At 35.1% G+C, this 22,639-nt stretch overlaps 1 protein-coding gene across 18 annotated transcripts in view; it reads left to right on the forward strand.

The window, feature by feature from the left end:
• The window catches only part of SLC9C1 (solute carrier family 9 member C1), a 193,736-nt gene that overhangs the window by 160,100 nt on the left and 10,997 nt on the right, over positions 1-22,639 (forward strand). For 16 of the 18 annotated variants that reach the window (XR_014824846.1, XR_014824848.1, XR_014824847.1 and 13 more), the window contains 10 exons: positions 2,953-3,148; positions 6,171-6,359; positions 7,445-7,594; positions 9,354-9,405; positions 10,688-10,836; positions 17,406-17,531; positions 18,652-18,750; positions 19,058-19,231; positions 21,522-21,653; positions 21,777-21,962. Coding sequence is in view for 15 of the 18 variants with exons in the window: in XM_021070387.2 (XP_020926046.2) it covers positions 2,953-3,148; positions 6,171-6,359; positions 7,445-7,594; positions 9,354-9,405; positions 10,688-10,836; positions 17,406-17,531; positions 18,652-18,750; positions 19,058-19,231; positions 21,522-21,653; positions 21,777-21,962 (1,453 nt within the window). In the remaining 3 variants the exon portion in view is untranslated. The remainder of the gene's footprint in view (positions 1-2,952; positions 3,149-6,170; positions 6,360-7,444; positions 7,595-9,353; positions 9,406-10,687; positions 10,837-17,405; positions 17,532-18,651; positions 18,751-19,057; positions 19,232-21,521; positions 21,654-21,776; positions 21,963-22,639) is intronic. The other 2 variants (XM_084991348.1, XM_084991356.1) reach the window with 1 other exon arrangement.

The raw sequence follows: 22,639 nt of genomic DNA on the forward strand, positions 1-22,639 counted from the left end.
CTATTATAAGTTGTGTCTGATAAGCCCAAGCTCCCAATCCCTCCCACTCCTTCCCTCTCCCATCAGGCAGCCACAAGTCTATTCTCCAAGTCCATGATTTTCTTTTCTGTGGAAAGGTTCATTTGTACCTTATATTAGATTCCAGTTATAAGTGATATCATATGGTATTTGTCTTTGTCTTTCTGCCTCATTTCACTCAGTATGAGAGTCTCTAGTTCCATCCATGTTGCTGCAAATGGCATTATGTCATTCTTTTTTATGGCTGAGTAGTAGTCCATTGTGTACATATACCACCTCTTCCAAATCCAATCATCTGTCGATGGACATTTGGGTTGTTTCCCTGTCCTGGCTATTGTGAGTAGTGCTGCAATGAACATGCGGGTGCATGTGTCTCTTTTAAGTAGAGTTTTGTCTGGATATACGCCTAAGAATGGGATTGTAGGGTCATATGGAAGTTCTATGTATAGATTTCTAAGGTATCTCCAAACTGCTCTCCATAGTGGCTGTACCAGTTGACATTCCCACCAACAGTGCAGGAGGGTTCCCTTTTCTCCACAGCCCCTCCAGCACTTGTTATTTGTGGATTTATTAATGATGGCCATTCTGACTGGTGTGAGGTGGTATCTCATGGTAGTTTTGATTTGCATTTCTCTTATAATCAGCCATGTTGAGCATTTTTTGATGTGTTTGCTGGCCATCTGTATATCTTCCTTGGAGAACAGTCTATTCAGGTCTTTTGCCCATTTTTCCATTGGGTGATTGGCTTTTTTGCTGTTGGATTGTATAAGTTGTTTATATATTCTAGAGATTAAGCCCTTGTCAGTTGCATCATTTGAAACTGTTTTCTCCCATTCTGTAAGTTGTCTTCTTGTTTTCTTTTTGGTTTCCTTTGCTGTGCGAAAGGTTTTCAGTGTGATTAGGTCCCATGGGTTTATTTTTGCTCTTATTTTTATTGCTTTGGGAGACTGACCTGAGAAAATATTCATGATGTTGATGTCAGAGAGTGTTTTGCCTATGTTCTCTTCTAGGAGTTTGTCTTATCTTTAAGTCTTTCAGCCATTTTGAGTTTATTTTGTGCATGGTGTGAGGGTGTGTTCTAGTTTCATTGCTTTGCATGCTGCTGTCCAGGTTTCCCAGCAATGCTTGCTGAATAGACTTTCTTTTTCCCATTTTCTGTTCTTGCCTCCTTTGTCAAAGACTAGTTGGCCATAGGTGTCAGGGTTTATTTCCGGGTTCTCTATTCTGTTCCATTGGTCTGTCTGTCTGTTTTGGTACCAGTACCACACTGTTTTGATGACTGTGGCTTTGTAGTATTTCTTGAAGTCTGGGAGAGTTATGCCTCCTGCTTGGTTTTTGTTTCTCAGGATTGCTTTGGCGATTCTGGGTCTTTTGTGGTTCCATATAAATGTTTGGATTGTTTTTTCTAGTTCTGTGAAAAATGTCATGGGTAATTTGATAGGGATTGCATTGAATCTATAGATTGCTTTGGGTAGTATGGCCATTTTTACAATATTGATTTTTCCAATCCATGAACATGGACTATCTTTCCATTTCTTTACATCTTCTTTGATTTCTTTGATTAAAGTTTTATAGTTCTCAGCATATAGGTCCTTTACCTCCTTGGTCAGGTGTATTCCGAGGTATTTGATTTTGTGAGGTGCAATTTTAAAAGGTATTGTATTTTTGTATTCCTTTTCTAATATTTCATTGCTGGTATACAGAAACACGACTGACTTCTGACAAACCATTACATTTAGAATGGATAAGCAATGAACACAAGGAACAATATCCAGTTTCTTGGGATAGACCATGATGGAATATAATATAAGGAAAGAATGTATATATACGTGTGTGTGTGTGTGTGTGTGTGTGTATGACTGGGTCACTTTGCTGTACAGTAGAAATTGGCACAACATTGTAAATCAATTGTACTTTAATAAAATTAATTAATTAATTAAACATTTTTTAAAAAGAAAGAAAAGAAAAACAGTCTGAATAGAGGCCTGAGAAGGCACAGGCTGTGTTACCATCAAGTTAACAAGGCTTACTCTCTATGGCATTGACCCTTGCACTGGCACTGCCTGGGGCCTTGGAGGGATTTTACAACTGAAGATCATATACATATTCATAATTTCTTTTTTTTTCCTAAATAGGGCTCAAATATTATAAAATTTTCAGGTCCTACATAACCTGGATCTACCTCTAAGAATAGCAAAGCAATCCAGTACTTACCCACTCTTCAATCAATAGTTGATTAGTCATTTCATTTGAGTTTTAGCAATAAAAATGCATCATTATACTATTTGGATATTTTTAAAATAAAATTTAAAATACATTAGATCAATCCTCTCATCCATGATTCCACTCCCTAGAATTTTAGGTATGGAAATAATTTTTCAAAATCTTATATACATTGATTTAAATTTTTTGATAAAATGTGGGCCCATCCTCTTTCACTATATGCCTTAACAAGGAAAAATGCTCATGAGACATTATGAAGAGGAAAAAAAGTTGTAGAACAATATGTATGATCTTATTTCTTTTATATTTATAGATAAGGATTATATAAACAAAAAGATTGGAATATTCGAGATGGTAATAGTAGTCATCTCTGAAAAGTAGAATTATTAGCTTTGTTTTTTTAATATTTCCAGTTTTAATTATCCCTGTCTTATGACCTAAAGTATTTCTATTAAATATATAAGCAAAAATGAATGAGAGGTTAGGAAACTGAGAAAGAAAGGGGGGAAACCAGCCTGAAGACATTTAGCAGGGGAGGAAATTAAAGGAACAATATCTGAAGTTGGATGTCAGAAAGTGTTTGGTAGTGATGGCTACTTCTCAGAATTAAGCTGGGCTCTGGAGCTATTGATGATTAGAACAGAACTGAACATATAATGAACAAAATTCAGGGTAATTCTTTTATCAGGTAAAACTATCTTTCTTTTACAGATATTGCTTTCTCCGTATGTGCCATAAAATAGTATTTATCGATGAATTTGAGTGTGTTGGATACCTTGTGATTCTAATGAATATGTTTCCTATTATAATTTCTTGGATATCTGTGTTAAACAATATCTATGAGAATGAATTAAAACATGCTAACTACTCTTTTCTTGCATTTTATATTATGGAGGCGCTACTTAAGGTAAGTTAAAATGTGATTGTATGTGTGTTGTGTGTTATATGTCTACAAAGGAGATTTCCTAATTTCATTTTTCAGCACTTGCCACAGACAGTTTTCTAAAGGATTGTATGAAATTCTCCCTCACTTCTCAAACAAATAAACTTAAATTTTTAAAGTTGATTTTTAGGGTGACAATAGAAAATATTCATACTTTAAGGAAGAATTTTGTATTTGCAAAAGTAAGTTTTAAAACAGTGTGTATCGAAGGACAGCAGAGTGAGTTACAAAGGTATTGGGAATGTTCTTCAGTTTAGCAAGCTGGTGAGCACATGGGTGTTCATTTTATTGTCTTTATACTAGATACATAAACAGATGGGTAGGTAATTTCATAGAGATTCATTTATACTTGACAAACATTTCATAATTGGATTTTTTAAAATCCAATATAATGATAGTTGTTAAATGATAGAAATGTATGCCCACAAACTGATGATAGTATTGTGTCATATGGGTCAAGTTGTAATACAAAATATTTTTACCCGGAAGATTTAACTAGAAGAACTATATTTGATTTTTGGACAAAATATATGAGCTTCAAATCATTACTGGAGAATTAAAATGCTCCTACAGAGCTGTGATTGGTGGAGAGAGAGGAACAGATTCACAGTCAATCACATTGTATGTAATAAATTCCTGGTTAGTTGGAAAGACCATAGGAGATGTCACACAGTTAGGAAGAAACAAAGAAATTAGCGTTAGGCTTAATACTCGGGTAAGGGTGAGAGTAGAGTTCCCTAAAATCATTTAATATGTCCTACAGTGATGGGGTGCAGCAAACTTGACTCTGGTTTGGGTTTTCTCTTACAAATTGTTAGCCGTTCACCAAGTTTCTAAGCTTTTTCCAATTTCAATTTCTCCTTCTATAAAATGTCAGTGTTGGCCCAAATGAGAGATAAGAGATTACCCTAATTCTGTTGTCTTTGCACTTCGTCAAGTTTAAGCTGCTGTCATAGCTGTGCATAGCCATTGCTCCACTCATTCAGGTCCACTTGAGACAGCAGAACAGGACTGTGGACACATGGCTACATTCCAGAGCTGAGACAATACTCCCAGTGGTGCAATTCTGCTCTTGTCCTTCCCTTCTCTTTAACTCAAGATTCATCTTCACTACCCAGTTTGCAAACCTGCCTTCCCTTATCATGTCCTATTTAGTTTTGTTCTCCCCCTTTGTATTGTGCCTTTTAAAATATTCATTATGTTAATAACAATAATAAAAAATGATCTCCTATAAGGAATCAGTCGTTTTTATTATATTTCAAATCCCTGAATTAATCTTTTAATGTCAAAACTATGCCTTGCATTTTACCGATGAAAGTCGTTATGAGTCTCTCTTAAGTTGTGTAACTTACTTGAAGTCACACAGCTAGTAGAGTTGAGATCCAATCCCTAAAAGTTTGTGTTCTTTCTAGTATACAGTTGTCCTTTAAATTTTCCTTCTTGTATTTCCAACCTTTTCCCAAACACTACCCAACCTATTAGAGTAATGGATCCTTAAGATCCATTTCAATGGATAATTGAAACTTTCTCAGATGAAGCACAATCACTCTTCTGCATCTGAGTGCCAGAGGCTTCCATTACCTGAATTTCCAACCTTATATTCAACAAACCCCTCTTCCTTTGAAACCTACACAATCCTCTTACACGGAGCTCTTCCTTTCCTGTAGCTGTGTTCTATTGATCCCCAAAGAGCTTCTTCAAGTTTCTGAATACTTGGTATCTGGACAAAGTCTTACTTTTATACCAGTTCTTCCAAGATTCTAAGAGACCTATATCCTGTTTCAATAAGAAGGAAATGAGACATCAACAGTAGCTAAATGGTGCCATGAGCAGGATCTCACAAGACTAGGATCTGATCTTCTGCTTGCTTGATTCCCACACTGAATTTCCTTTGTCAAGCCACACATAAGCAGACGCAAGACTACACACAGTCTGTTTATAAACAATTTTGACAGTTTCTTAATTTATAATGGAGGTGTGATTTCCTTGGCATAAACATGTCTTTCTCCTACACTTTCTCTGAATCATAGTGAGTAGGGGGATCAGGCTACTAAAAAAAGACAAATTAATCAAAATTACAAACCAGTAGCTTAAGTATTATAATGGAGAAAGATAAAGGGTGATATGGGAAAAATGCAGATGCTCTTTACACAAAATAGAAGGGTCGTAAGAGGAAGGCTATTAAGGAAAGAGATGTTTAAGTTGAATTTTTAATACTAAATAGGAGTCAAAGTAGAGAATGTGTACATTGAGTCTGTAGTGTAATGGATGAAAAGAACCAGGGAAAACTTAGAAGCAACAAAGTGAAACACACAAGGAACATTATTCCTAATGGCAGAAGCTTAGACGTGGGTTGGTCAGGATGGGGACTGGAGAGATGTTAAATACGTGTGAAGGATATGGAAAATGAGACAGGAGACAAAGACAGGAATTAAATAATAAAGGGCCTTGTGGGACATGATATCTCAACCACTTCCCTGGCATTAACTACCATTCATAGTCTAAGGATTCCCAAATTCACATCTCCAGTTCAGATTTTATTCAGAGCCTCAGATCATTATATACAACTGATGACTGGATTTGTGTAAACATCTCAAACTGCATCTCTGAAACAAATTTATCATCTCTAAACCTACTCACGCTTCAAAATTCCACTGGAAACCCAATTTCCCAGGCTGGAATCGACAATCATTTTTTACTGTCCACACTCTCTTAATTATAGTAAGTTTTTAAGAAAAGATTTTTTTATAGAGAATGAATGAATGAAATAGTAGGTATCTTGAATATTTTCTCCCTTGGAATATTTGCTTCAATAGTTTAACCATCTAATTTCAATTTTATATGATCACTTACTGGTATTTCAGACAAGCAGAGTCTTAAGGTAGATCAGAGAAAAACAACTTACATAATGTGTCAGTTATTATGGAAAATGGTGTAGTAAAAGCAAAAGCAAATAAGATAATGTAATTTCTTCTTAAATCAACAGATAGCAGCAATGAGGAAGGAATATTTTTTACATGCCTGGAATCTGTTTGAGTTAACAATTACATTAGTTGGCATCGCAGATGTAATGCTTATTGAGACAGATTCCATTAATTATTATACTTTTGATTTGATTCAAATAGTGGTCTTTCTGAAAGTTGTTCGATTTCTTCGTGTACTACGCATTTTGAAGGTAAAGAACTATTAAATCATACAGTTTCAAATTTTCCCTGACTGCTTCATAAAGTATGAACTAAAATCAGTTTACTAGTTTTATGGTTTCCACTCTCTGTTGGGCTGATGTTTATATTTTAAGTTTTAGATTCCCTTTGACAAATTAAGTTTTATAACATATTATATTATGAATATCCAAATGACATTAGAAGTTCATTTAGCCCATGCATGTATAGAAATACTCATCACAGCTTTTCCTTTGAATAGAGAGCACACAGAAAATTCCATATTAAGTACAAATTAACTCCAAAGTAATGTTTATTCTTATGAGTACCTGAAATAAAAGATGGAAATCAACAGAACAAACATGCAAACCATTCATATTGACAAAGTAAATAGTATACATCATACGAATTAAGAAACCACAAAATACACAGTTTGCATCATATAAATTCATAGTATTCTAGAACCACAACATCAAAAATGATCTTTGATTGTTTAACAAATCTTCCTAGAACAAGTGTAATGAGTAGTTACTTATTTCCTATGTGAGTGTGGAGATTGTGGAACACAAAAGAAAATATAGGAATCAGCCAACTCTGCCAAAGTTAGGGGACTATACAATTGTAACAGATAACCTGGGGACTTAAACCATCAGCAAAGAAACAATAGAGGTTAATTGTGGGGTCAAATAAGGAGTATAGTTGTGGTGGGCTCTAACCCAAAAGATCAAGAGAAAAGTTTGGTTGGCGGTTTAGCAGGTAAAAAGGCAGTACCTTACAGATAGTCATTTTATGACCTAAGCCTGAAAGAGTAGTCACATTGTTTTCCAAGAATTTAAACCAGTTGAAAGTAGCATGCAATTCTTTGTAAGGGAAATAAGTAAGGAATAAGGTTATAACTTCACACAGGCATATTAGTTTTGAAGAGGTAGCTCTAGCCATGAAGTTACAGAGATACCAAAAATAAAATAACTAAGAATCTTGACAAGTTACTAGAGTAACCACTGAGAGCACGCCATTTCCTATTACTCCCTTCTTGAAACTAACCAAAGTCAACTAAAATGTGTACAATTTATATTAAATTGTAGTTCCGTTTTTTCAGCTGGTAACACCAAAGTTGCTGCAAATAATAGATAAAAATATGAGCCATCAGCTGTCCTTTAGGTATGCTATACTAAAAGGATATGTCCAAGGCGAAGCAGACATAATGACTATAATTGATAAGATTGCAAGTTCTAAACAGATTAAACAGGTGAGGAAAACTTTAAATACTAAGAAAAGGGTTTATTTCCCCTACCTTTCTGATGTCCTCACCCAACATTTCTTCTGTATATATATTTAAATGTAATCTTTGATTCTTGCCTTGCTAAGAAATTTCTTTAAAAACACACCAATCTACATTTACATTCCTCAAACAGCTCCATGCTGAAGTGTCTGTGCTATATTAACAAGTTATGAGACTCTTGGAACACACTTTTTGGTCCTTGTGGAGCTATCGTGAAATCCATGTGCAGTGGCCAGCTTCTCTCAATGCAAATTCCAGGATCGCCTCAGTCAGATAGTGAAAGACAAATATCATATATCACTTATATGTGGAATCTTTAAAAAAAGAATACAAATGAAGTTATTTGCAGAACAGAAACAGACTCACAGACTTTGAAAACAAACTTGTGGTTACCAAAGGGGACAGGTAGACTGGGGTGGGTGAGTGGACTGGGGGTTTGGGATTGGCATATGCACACTGAGGTATATGGAATGAATGGCCAGTGGGGACCTGTTATATAGCACAGGCAACTCTACTCAATATTCTGTGATAATCTATGTGAGAAAACAATCTGAAAGAGAATGGATTGTGTACATGTATAACTAAATCACTTTGTTGTACAGTAGAAATTATCACAATATTGTTAATCAATATACTTCAATAAAATTTAAAAAATAAAAAAATCTTTCAGGATACAGATGCATTAAATAGGAAGTATTGGAAGATGAGAATAGTGGCAGAGTTAAGCTTAATTCCCAAAGGCTCCTTACATTTCTCTCTAGCCCTGATTTACCCGCAGTAAATAATAAAAAATAATAATAATAATAAAGGATGGGAATCTGGCAAATGGAAAAAAGTACCAATAACTTACTTAGAGGGAAACCGTATCTAATTCTCTCATTATACAGATGAGAAAAAAATGAAGCTAAGAAAAGTTAAATAATTATACCAAAAAGTCACATACACAGCTGGTAAACAACAAAGTGGATTCTATGGCCTAAATTCTAGATCTTGTTTCTTATTTTCTCAACTGAGGCAGATTAACACTGATATGTGCCCACAAGTTTGACAGCTATATGCAATTAAATAGTCACCTTTCAGGGTAATTTAGAACATTTGAATGCTATATGTTATATCCTCAAAGCTTTGTAGTTGAGAACATTGAACAGTCAGTATGTGATAGAACACAAAGAGCAGTATCTTTTCGTTCTTCACCAACTCAACTTTAAAACTATTTTCCTGAATTTTGTTACCTTTCCTAACCACTCATATTAACACTATAACTTGAGGATGCATAGTAGAAAATACAAAAGAACTGACCAGTTTTAGTCCTCATTTCTATTCTCACACAATTTGATTAAAACCTTCTACCTCATTTAAGTTTGACAGTCACTCCTGTTTCCAAATTTGGAAGCTCTAAAAAATTGAATGGGAAAGTACCTGGCATGGCTACATTTTTTTCAGAATTAATAGCATCCTAAAGTAAGTTACTTGAAGAAAAAATGTGTGACTTACCTTAAGGCTTCTCAGAATAAGTCTGAGTAATGCAACTTCTTATCCTCTCCACCACTCTTGGCAGAGCAAAGTAAAATTCATTGCACAATATTCAATTCTAATTCCTGAAAAGTCCTCCATCATATTTTTCTCCAAAGTTATGAATTTAGGTTAAAATTTCATCATGTACAAATGTAAGAACATTTGGAACAATTTGTTTTCCAATGAGGATAACATTTCTTTTGTTCCATAGATGTTATTAAGGAGAGTAACAAAGAATACAGGACATGCTATGAAAGAGCTTGGTAGGTACCTCTCACCCTACAGATCCAGCATGACCATCTCTTATCATCACTACTTCATAGAAGCAAAGGTTTTGATACCTACACTGATCTTTGAGAAATCTACTTACTATCAATAATAACGTGAATAACTTCAACAATCAACATGATTGGATCTTCGGCTGTATGGAAATAGTATAATACCACCTCTCCATATTTGTCCTCTGCCTTATGCTACAATGAAGTCCTTTTAATTTCTGTTTAAAAAACATGTTAGCATGCCATTATTATGCATGTTTTTTATCACTTTATAAGTTTTATTTTCTTCTAAACCAGAGGTATACATACCTTCCTGAGCAACACAGGAAAGAAGTTATTTTTTTCCAATATTTGCCACAGAATTGCCATCTGAGGATTCAGGCTTTAAAATGAGTTGGAAGCAGAACAGACTCTCACAGATCACTGGTGTGACTGCTAGGAAGCTCAGTGCCCAAACATGGCAACAGCCTCTTCTCTGAGTCGCATTCAGAGAAGGTCATGGTCCTAGCACAGGACCTATCCTGGGAGTAAGACAGACATATCCTTATAGCATAGTGTTCATGTGTATGGAGAAGAAGGGAATTTGTTACCAGATGGTTTACAGCAAAAGAACACAGCAAACCTGGGAATGAAGCCAAGCTTGAAGATCTTGCATGGCAGATAGTTGTCAAGCCAGACAAGAAGTCATGACCAAGAAAAAACCCTAAGTGATTAAAACTTGCATGGGCATCCAGGAAGCCACATCAGACAGGCATAAGAACATAGATGGAGGAGGTCTGCTCATGGCTCAGTGGTTAACGAATCTGACTAGGAACCATGAGGTTGCAGGTTCGATCCCTGGCCTCCCTCAGTGGGTTGAGGATCCAGTGTTGCTGTGAGCTGTGGTGTAGGTTGCAGATGCAACTTGGATCCTGCATTGTGGCTGTGGTGTAGGCTGGCAGCTATAGCTGAACTCCAGACCTAGAGCCCAGGAGGGCCTCTGTGTCCAGTGAAGGTATAGCAGTAAAACTGTCAATCCTAGATCAGAGGTTGGCTGTCCTTATTCATGAGCTTAGACACAAGTATGAGCAGCTGACAAGAAAATACCAGGCAGAACTTTGCTACTATTGGTGAATTTTGATTGATTGCAGAGATCTCTTCAGGGAGACATATGTTTCCCTGTGGTGAGGGTTGTACTCCATGGGTTTAGAGAAGAAAGAGCTTATTGTCCACATAAAATATTTAAACAATGTCCTTATTTCATTTGAAAATATTTTATTTTTTCCAGGCTACTTAGAGTATGATCATCCAGAAATCGCTGTCACTATGAAAACAAAGGAGGAGATTAATGTCATGCTCAGTTTGGCTAAAGAAATTGTTAAAGTCTTCAGGTTAAAAGGAATTCTTCATAAAATTGAAGGATCTGAAATTAATAAGGTAAGGTAGAAATTTTCAAGGCAAATATACTTACTTGATATGGAGTCTTTTATGATTTTCACACTTACTTTTGGATAAAGAATATCTATTAAAAATCTGAAATAAACATTGTTTTAGATGACAAAACATTTAATGTTCCCATTAAAGTCAGGAACAAAAGAAGAATGAACAGTGTCATTCCAAGTAGTGCATGCTGTGCTGTATGTCTTAGCCAGATCAAGAAGAAAGAAAGAAAATTGAGAGATGGAGGTTGTATAAAAAAGAGAAAACTGTTATTGCTTGTTGATTGTTTAAAACCTTAGGTAATTAAGTTAAAATCAGTGCTATAGGACCAATAAGATAATTCAATAGGATATCCAAAAACAAGATCAACATTCAAAATTATTACCCTACTAAAGGAAATATAAAAAAATATTGTATTCACAATAGCAATTAACATCCAAGAAGCTCAATGAACTTCAAATAGATTGAACTCAAAGAGACCCACACCAAGACACATTATACAAATTGCCAAAAGACAAAGAAAGAATTTTGACGTTAGCAAGACAGAAGGAATTCATCACATACAAGAGACCCTCAATAAGATTATTAGCAGATTTGTCATAAAAATTTTGGAGACAAAATGCTAAAAGAAAAAAAGTCAACTGAGAAAAGCATATTTAGCAAAATTGTTGTTTAGAAGTAATAAAGAAATTAAGATATTCTTAGACAAACAAATGCTAAGGCAGTACATTAACACTATACTTGCCCTAAAAGAAATGCTAAAAAAAATGTCATGCAAATTGAAATAAAAGGACACTAGACAGTAACTCAAGTCCATATGAAGAAATAAAAATTTCAGTAAAAGTAAATACATTGACAGTCATTAAAGTTAATATTATTATAATAATGGTGTCTGACTCCACTTTTTGTTTTCTACATGACTTAAACTAATACTTTAAAAATTTAATTATCAGTCTAAAATTTAGAATTATAGCTTTGGCTTATAACTTCATGTTTTGTTTTTACATAATTTAAGAGATGAATGCATTTTAAAAATTATTGTTCATGTTTTGGACAAACAATATATAAAGATGTAATTTCATTACGTCAACTGCAAGGGGAGGGATGAAGCTGATAGAGGAGCAGAATTTTGTATTTTACTGGTATAAATTCAAATTAGAGTGCTATGTTCTAGTATGCTGAATGTAATCCTCATGGTAATTTAAAAAAAGCAAAAGAAATACAAAAGAGAAAGGAATTTTAAATATTTTACTATGAAAAATCAACTAAATACAAAAGAGGACAATAATTCAGAAAATGAGAGACAAAAAAAACTATAAGCCATGTAGAAAAAATTAGTAAAATGATAGGAAGTATTCCCTTATTAGTAATTACTTTAAATGTAAATGAATTAAACTCTTCAAACAAAACACAAAGAATGGCAGAAAGGATAAAAACATCGTTCAACTATATGCTGTGTCTGGAAAAACTGGCTATCTACATGCAAATGAATATAGTTGGATCCTTACCTAACACCATACACAAAAGTTAATTAAAACTGAATACATTATGGAGTTCCCATCATGGCACAGTGAAAACAAATCTGACTAGTATCTGTGAGGATGTGGGTTCAATTCCCAGCCTTGCTCAGTGGGTCAGCTATCTTGTCTTGCCATGAGCTCTGGTGTAGGCTGCAGATACAGCTAGGAGCCCCTGTTGCTGTGGCTGTGGCATAGGCCAGCATCTGTACCTCTGATTCCACCTTGGAACTTCCATATGCCACAAGTGCAGCCCTAAAAAGCAAAATAGGCATATATATATATAAAACCTTAAAAAATATAAAATTCTTTGGAGTAAACATCGGCTGAAACTGACATGGATTTGGCAGTGATTTCTCAGAAATGACACTGAAGGCATAGACAAGAAAAGAAAACATAGACAAATTACACTCCATGAAAATTTATTTAAAATTTTTAAATGCACATGATATGCTTCTTGTGTATCAAAAGAAACTACCACAGAATAAAAGGCAACACACATAATGAAAGAAAATATTTGCAAATTATATATCTGATAAGGAATTGATATCCAGAATATATAAAGAACTTCTAGGAGTTCCCGTCGTTGCGCAGTGGTTAACGAATCCGACTAGGAACCATGATGTTGCGGGTTCGGTCCCTGCCCTTGCTCAGTGGGATAATGATCCGGCGTTGCCGTGAGCTGTGGTGTAGGTTGCAGACGCGGCTCGGATCCCGCGTTGCTGTGGCTCTGGCGTAGGCCGGTGGCTACAGCTCCGATTCAACCCCTGGCCTGGGAACCTCCATATGCCGCGGGAGCGGCCCAAGAAATAGCAACAACAACAACAACAAAAGACAAAAAGACAAAAAAAAAAAAAAAAAAAAAAAAAAGAACTTCTAAAACTCAACAACAAAAACCAAAAACTTAATTAAAAAATGGGCAAAGAACTTGGATAGATATTTCTCCAAATGATATATACGAATGATCAAGAAGCACACACAATGATGCTTAACATCACTGATCATTAAGGAAAAGCAAATCAAAACCACAATGAGATACCATCCTCATGCCAACTAGGATGACAATTACCCTAAAACAAAAATAAAAACAAAACCCATATGCACTATTGGTGGAAATATAAAATGGTACAGCCATGGTACTGTTGAAAATAATATGACATGTCCTCAAAAATTAAAAATAGAATTACCATAAGATCTAGAAATCCTGCTTCTGAGAATATACTTTTAAAAATTGAAAGGAGGATGTCCAAGGGATATTTGTGCACTATGTTCATAGCAGCATTGTTCACAATAGCTAAATAAGGAAGCAATACAGGTGTCCATCGGTGGTTGAATGGATAAGCAAAATGAGCTATAGGCTTGCAATGGAATATTACTCAACCTTAAAAAGGAACATAACAGTAAAGGTAAAACACTAAGCTTATAGAAGGTAACATCAAAGAATTTTCATGACTGGCTTAAGCAAAGGTTTCTTTAAATAACACTGAGGAGTTCCTGCCATGGCTCAGTGGAAACAAATCTGACTATTATCCGTGGGGACGCAGGTTCAATCCCTGGCCTCACTCATTAGGTTAGATCACAGACACAGCTCAGATTCCGCATTGCTGTGGCTTGGAGTAGGCCAACAGCTACAGCTCTCATTAGACCCCTAGCCAGGGAACTTCCACAAGCCACATATATGGCCCTAAAAAACAATAAATAAATAAATAAATAAATAACATTGAAATTGAGAATTTTTTATTAAAAATTAAGATAATGAAAAGACAATCCACAAAAAAAGTCGATGATATTTTTAAAATAAATATACCCAACAAAGGGCTCTTGTCCTGAATATATAAACATCAATAAGAACAATCAATAAGAACAATAAACCATGCACCTGTAGTTAATTAATCTATGACAAAGGAGACAATAGTGTAAAATGGAGAAGAGCATATCCACTTTAATAAATTGTGCTAGGAAGACTGGACAGCTACATGTAAAAGAATGAAATTAGAACACTCTCTAACCATGCACAAAAATAAACTCAAAATGGATTAAAGACCTAAACATAAGACCAGATACTATTAAACTCATAGAAGAAAACATAGACATAACACACTTCAACATAAACTGCAGAAATATCTTCCTTGATTCACTTCCTAGAATAATGAAAATTAAAAAAAAATACACAAATGGAACCTAATTAAACTTCAAAAGCTTTTGCACAGCAAAAGGAACCATAAACAAAATGAAAAGACAACCCATGGAATGGGAGAAAATATTTGCAAATGATGCAACTGATGATGGATTAATCTCCAAAATATACAAACAACACATGCAGCTCAATATCAAAAAAACAAATAAAGCAATCAAAGAATTGGCAGAAGATCTGAATATTTTTCCAAAGACATACAGATGCCCAAAGAACACGTGAAAAGATGCTTAACATCGCTAATTATTAGAGGAACTCAAATCAAAACTACAATGAGGTATCACCTCACACCAGTCAGAACAGCCATCATCAAAAATTCTACAAACAATAAATGCTGGAGGGGGTGTGGAGTAAAGGGAACTCTCCTACACTGTTAGTGGGAATGTAAGCTAGTACAACCACTATGGGGAACAGTATTAAGATTCCATAAAAAACTAAATACAGAGCTAACATACGATCCAGCAGTCCCACTCCTGGGCATATATCCAGAGAAAACCATAATTCGAAAAGATGTATACACACCAATGTACATCACAGCACTATTTACAATACCTAAGACATGGAAGCAGCCTAAATATCCATCAACAGAGAACTGGAAGATCCCTTGTGGCTCAGTGGTTAGCAAACCCGAGTAGCATCCATAAGGATGTAGGTTTAATCCCTGGCCTTGCTCAGTGGGTTAAGGATCTGGTGTTGCCATGAGCTGTGGTGTACATCGCAGACACGGCTCAGATCCTGCATTGCTGTGGCTCTGGTGTAGGCAGGCAGCTATAACTCGGATTGGACCCTTAGCCTGGGAACCTGCATATGCTGTAGGTGCAGTCCTAAAAGACAAAAAGACCAAAAAAAAAAAAAAAAAACCCACACAGAGGACTGGATAAAGAAGATGTGGCGCTTGTATACAGTGGAATATTACTTGACCATAAAAAGAAGGAAATAATACCATTTACAGCAACATGAATGACCTAGAAATTATCATACTAAGTGAAGTAAGTAAAACAGTGAAAGACAAGCATCAAATGAGATCACTAGTATGTGGAATCATATATCATTCCAAAGTGATATAAAAGAACTTACAAAACAGAAGCAGGCTCAAAGATTTTGAAACCAAATTTATGGTTACCAAAGGGGAAATGCGGGGTGGGAAGCATAAATTAATGGGTTGGGATTTATATACACACCACTATTTATAAAGTAGATAGGTAACAAGGGCCTGCTGTATAGCAGAGGGTGGAATTCCCGTTGTGGCTCAGCAAAAACAAATCTGACTACTCTCCATGAAGACTCAGGTTTGATCCCTGACTTCACTAGGTGGGTTAAGGATCTAATGAGCTTGGTATAGGTCACAGATGTGGCTCAGATCTGGCATTGCTGCAGCTGTGGAGTAGGCTAGCAGCTCAGGTCTGATTCGACCCTTAGCCTGGGAATGTCCACATGCCTCGGGTGCTGCTCTAAAAAGACAATAGATGGATAGATAGATAGATAGCACAGGGTAACTTAATACTGTGTAATAACCAATATGGAAAAAGAAACTGAAAAGGGATGGATATATGTATCTATATAACTGAATTACTTTGCTATACACCTGAAACTAAAACAACTTTCTAAGTCAACTATACTCCAATAAAATTTATTTAAAAAAAATAAGAATAAGACACAAAATTCATTTTTAAAAAATCAGCAAAAGATTTGAACAGGCACTTTACAACAAAGAATATTGTACCAGCCAATAAATATAAGAAAAGATGCCAAATATCACTGTCATAAGCTTAATGCAAATTTAAACCAAAATGAGATACTAATACACAACCACCAAAATATCTAAATTAAAAAAAAAAAATTCTGGCAATACCAAGTGTAGGCAATGGTGTGGCCAACTGGAACATTAGAGTGGGAGTATAAATTGATGCAATCACTTTGGAAAATTGTTTGGTAGAATCTACTCAATTTAAATATATGTGTATCTTAAGGCCCAGAAATTAGATTATATAACCATATACACAAAAGAAATATGTACAAATATACAGCAAACAAATACACATAGCAGAATTTTAAAAGTCCAAAAGTGGAGCAGCACAGGAAGTTCCCTTGTGGACGGCAGGTTAAGGATCTGGCATTGCTGCAGCTATAGTACAGGTCACACTTGCAGTGAGGGTTCATCCCTAGCTGGGGAATTTCCATATGCCATGGGTGTAGAATAAAAACCAAAAACCAAAAACAAAAACAGAAACTGAAATAGCCCAAATATCAATCAGCAATAGATAAATAAAGCTGTGGTATATTCATTAAACTTAACGCTCTATAACAGTGAAAATGAAATGAATGAATTTTTGCTCCTTGCAACATTACAGATGAATCTCAGAAACCTAATGTTGCATAAATGAAACCAGATACAAACAAGTATGTATTCTTTGATTTCATGCAGATAAAGCTCAAAACCAGACAAAGCTAAACTGTGGTAATAGAAGAAGAGTGATTAATTTGGGGTAGAAGTAATGACTAGAAGAGAACATAAAGGGGAGTCCATGGTGCAGTAAATGTTTTATTTTTTAACCCAGGTGCTGGTTATGCAGAAGTTTTCATGTTGTAAATGTTCTTTGAGTGAACCTTTATAAATTGTGCACTTTTTTCAGACCTGATATACTTCAGTAAAAAGGTTTACTTTGTAAAGTTATCTATGACTTCAGAATAATGATAATGTAGAAAAATGCTCTAATAGGGAAGAGGTTGGAGGTTTCCATGGAAGAACAACAGCCTCAGGAGAGCAAGAAAAGGAAATAGTACAAAGCAACTGTTTTAAACATTCTGTGCACACCAGTTTTGTTCATCTCCTTTCTTAAATTTTGTGATTTTAGTTAATAATGGCCAGAAAAAGAGAGATACTAGATTTTCAACATATATACAAACCTCTTACTGTTGATGAAGCACTTTGTCATATTCCATGGCTAGATAAAGACCAGGATCATATAAGCTTTATTCAGGTAATATTTGTATTTCCTAGTAACACTATCTTTACCAACAGAACAGCTTCTTTAAAGGACAGATTTAAGTATGATACTCTTCAGTTTAAATTTTTTAAATATCCTTAATTGCCTCTAAGACAAAATCAAAATGACATGCAAAGTTCTCCCACAGTCTACCTCTTGCCTACCTCTCTATCTTTATCCTAGATTACCCATACATCATATACCCCATAAACTATTTATTCTGAACTGGTGCCCCAAGAAATTTACTCTGTTGTTGTTTTTTTTTTTTTAATTCAATTCCTCTGTGGGTGCTATTATCTTGAAATGCCTTTTCCTTTCACTTTTTTTTCCCAAAAACATTTTCCATTTATTGCTTCTTTGGAAACATCCCCACCAAAGGTACCCTGAAAGCAGGCTTTGGAGCCAAATAGCCCACCAGTAGAAGACCATCCTCTCTCCATCCAGTGTTTGGAGGGCCAAAGTTGACACCAGTGTATCCAACATATACCTTTATTATAGCATAATTCCATTACTTTACTATTTTATCATTACATCTGTCTCCCCTACTGTATTTTTAACCTCATACAGCTTTTGAATACTCAACACCTACCATGTTGCATCTCTCATACTTAGTGCTCAAAAAATATTTGTGGGATGAACAAATAAATAGGTTTAACCTGTTCTAATAACATCTTTTTCTATATCTAGTAAGTACCAAAAGACCAATTATATTTTTTACCTGCTTAAAATATTTTGAACAAATGATTTTTTTATTTACTTCATCAGCTGTTTAGGGCATAAGTATGTATAAGACCTATATTGCCATTAGCTGGCATCCATCCTGATTGTTTTGCATCCAAATGAAATATTTCCATCCTTCCATTACATTCTTATTCCTAGATTAGATTGTTTTCTAATCTATGTATAAATATCCTATCTGAAATTGCAAATACCCATGAATATCCACCTTTTTCTCTTTGTTAACCATAATTCCTATTTTCTCTTACAAACATTACTAACAATATCTCAGATCTTTTGGGTAATATTTAAAAGTGTAAAACTTTTCTTAAAATGTAAGATCCAGTGACTGCTAAAATATTATTTATAGTTTATGTATTTGGTGATTTTTTTTCAGGAAAGATCCAAAGTTGTAACATTTGATTGTGGAAATGATATATTTGAAGAGGGTGATGAGCCCCAAGGAATTTACATAATTATTTCAGGCATGGTAAAGGTAAGGCAGAGAAATTTATACATGCACTTGTGAGCCTTAGTTAAAAAAAAATTACGTAATTGAGAATAAATACTTTCAATATAAAGAACTCCATTATTCCTTTTTTAGGACAACAGCTACCATCCACACAATGGAGGACACCAGCCACCACCTTTTAAGCCATACTTTCCCATAGATAACAAGAAACCTCAAAAGAGGGAGTTTCCTTGTGGTGCAACAGGTTAAGGATCTAGGGAAAAATCCATAAATTAGAGTTTTGGTAAATTAACTGACATATGTATTTTTTTCTTCCTTTGTTGCTGAACAGCTTCAAAGATCAACACCAGGTTTGGGAATTGACCAAATAATCTGGGAGTCAGAAGAGAAAGATTATCAGATAACTTACACAGACTTTGTAATCACTGGAGCAATAATAGGAGAGCTAAACTGCTTGACTAATGAACCCATGAAATATTCTGCCACCTGCAAAACTGTAGTGGAGGTCAGAAAACATCACCTTATCTCTCACTGTTATATCTTGTTAAATACCTAGTATCAAATTTAAGGTTACCTTTGTACTTACTTGTATTTGTTTGCAAATTCTTTTCATGTGCACATGGAATGTTCTCCAGAACAGATCACATGTAAGGCCATAAAAAGTCTGAACAAATTTAAGAGGATAGAAACTATATCACACATTTTTTTTTCCAATCACAATGATATGAAACTAGAAATCATAGGAAGAAAACTGGGAAAAACACAAACACGTGGAAACTAAAAAATGTGCTACCAAAAAACCCAATAGATCAATGAAGATATCAAAGAGGAAAATTCAGAAAGACCTCAAGACAAATAGAAATAAATATGCAGGCATTCCCGTTGTGGCTTAGCGGATTAAGAACACAACTAGTATCCCTGAGGATGTGGGTTCAATCCATGGCCTCCCTCAGTGGGGTTAAGTATCTGGCATCACTGTGAGATGAGGGGTAGATCATAGACGCTGCTTGGATCTGGTGTGGCTGTGGCTGTGGCTGGGGCGTAGGCTGGCAGCTGCAGCTCCTATTGGACCCCTGGCCTGGTAACTTCCATATGCTATGGGTGTGGCCCTAAAAAGAAAAAAAGAAAATAAAAAATATAACTTTCCAAAGTCTATGTGACACAGCAAAAGTAGTTCTAAGAGGGAAGATTATCAGCAATGCATGACTAACTTAAGAAACAAGAAAAATTTCAACAACCTAACTTACCATCTAAAAGGATTAGAAAAATAAAAACAAAGCCCAAAGTCAGCAGAAGAAAGGAAATAATAAATATCATGGAAGAAATGAATAAAAAATCTAGGAAACAATGAAAAAGATTGATGAAACCAAGAGCTGTTTTTTCGAAAAGATAAGCAAAATTGATAAGCCTTTATCCTGGCTCATAAAGAAAAAAAAAGAGAGAGAGGATCCAAATAGAAAATACAAAGTGAAAGAGGAGAAATAACAACCAGTATCACAGAGATGCAAAAAGTCACAGGAGAGTATTATGAACAACTGTGTGCCAAGAAACTGGAAAACCTGAAAGAAATAGATAACTTTCTTGAAACATACAATTTTCCAAGACTGAATTGGGAGGAAATAGACAATCTGACTAGATTAATCAGTAGTAGTGAAATTGAATTTGTAATTAGAAAAACTCCAAGCAAACAAATTCCAGAATTAGACAGTTTCACCAAACATATAAAGAAGGACTAATACGTATCCTTCTCAAATTATCCTAAAAATTGAAGAGAATACTCCCAAATTTATTCTATGAGGCCATCATTACCCTGATTACCAGAACCATAACAAAAGTACTACCAAAAAGGAGAAAATTACAAGCCACAGTCACTGATGAATATAGATGCAAAAATCCTTGATAAAATATTAGCAAACTGAATTCAACAGTATATAAAAATAATCATACACCATGATCTAGTGGGATTTATTCCAAGGATGAGAGGATGGCTAAATTACTGCAAATCAATCGATATAATACATCACATTAACAAAATGAAGGATAAAAATCACATAGTAAAATAGTAGTACTTATCCTATTCCCCAGCAATCTCACTCATAATTACTTACCCAAGAGAAATTAAAGCCCACATACACAGTCTTTTGTAGTCATAGCAGCTTATTCCTAATAGCCAATAGTCTGTTCATTGTTAGTATTAGCATTTTATTAGTAACCAAAGTGTTTGCTCCCATCAAATATGCTTTTAGAAATACCTATGCTTTAGTTTAAAAAGGTTAAATGATCTTTAATACTTTGTTTCCTTTTTTTTCGGAATCAATAAGAATAAAGAACCTTTCATTGGATCATGTAGACTTTCAATATTTAGTGTATAACAAGATCACACTACACACTTTTTTTTTTTTTTTTAGGGCTTCACTCATGGCATATGGAAGTTCCCAGGCCAGGGGTCAAATCAGAACTGCAGTTGCAGGCCTACTCCATAGCCACAGCAACCTGGGTTCTGAGCTGCATCTGCAATCTACACTGGGACTCACGGCCAACACCAGATCCTTAACCCACTAAGCAGGGACAGGGATCGAACCTGCGTCCTCATGTATACTAGTTGGGTTTGTTACCACTGAACCAAAACAGGAGCTCCCAAATATACACATTTTATTAGGTTTCCAGGCAATAACATGAATCTACATAATTTATTAGCTTTAATGTTACTTATATAAATGAGAAAAACTTATTTCCTTAAATCATGGCTGTGCATAATGAAATATTTTTTTTAATTGAGATCCTCCTTTTTCCAGGCATATTTTATTCCCAAAAATCACTTGTATGAAGCTTTTGAACAATTCTGTCCTCACATAGAATATAAAATGTGGCTAAAACTTGGACTTTCTATTACTGCCAAAAAAATCAGGGAACATTTATCTTATGAGGTAAGAGGTGTTCAAAAAAGTTGCCCTTCTCTCTGAATGAAATTCTAAAGTGATGTTACAAATTACCTGTTAGAATTTATGTTAAACTGTATAAATAGTACTATGAAATTGTTTTTCTTATAGGATTGGAATTACAAGATGCAGTTAAAACTCAGTAACATTTACGTAAAAGATATATGGAAGAACACTAAAACTGATATCTATGATGAAACTGTAATTTATGTCATCCTTATCCATGGATGTGTGGAAGATTGTCAGTTACGAAAAGTTTATAAGGCTCCTTTCTTAATTCCTATAACATGCCATCAGGTAAAGACATTATTCATGTCTTCAGATCTTCCAATTGACCAACAATGTGTTAATATTAGAAAAATGGTCACTTTTCCACCTGTCCATTCTCTCCCTTCCCCCTACCACCCATAAACATACACACAATACACACACTCCAAGTTCATTGGTTACTTTGGCACTGGGTAGCCCAAATACCAAGCCATTCCTATTCACTGCCAATGAAGCACATCAAGCTATACATTTTGGCCACAGTTAGGTTTTGGTGCAGTTGCAAATAGCAAAAGAGGGCACATTAAGTTCTTATGTGTAGTGAAGAAAAACCACTATTTCTGGACTATATTGGCAGTGCTCTAAAAAGGCTCTGCCAGTCCCATGCTGAGGTGAGTATCAGTGGTATATTCCCAGCTACTTTGAAAGTGAATGTAAAAATGATGGACTTCTTGTATTTAAGCTGTTGAGTTACTCAGTTACAATTACAATGAGAAGCTGTGCCATGTGAAGAAAGAAGACTGTATTATGTATGTATGTCTGCATGCATGTGTGAGTGTGTGTGTGTGTGTGTGTGTGTGTGTGTGTGTTGGGGAAGAGTAAGATAAGAATATATCAGGAGGAATCAGAAGTCACATAAAATACAGCTACAGAAAGTGAATTGAAAGAGGGACCTAGGAGTTCCCGTCGTGGCGCAATGGTTAACG

The sequence above is a fragment of the Sus scrofa genome, chromosome 13, assembly GCF_054392235.1.
Source record: "Sus scrofa isolate SSC_HxYL_T2T_F1_AM1 chromosome 13, Sscrofa_HxYL_maternal_Yorkshire_Landrace_v2.0, whole genome shotgun sequence".
In the NCBI taxonomy this organism is placed as follows: Eukaryota; Metazoa; Chordata; class Mammalia; order Artiodactyla; family Suidae; genus Sus; species Sus scrofa.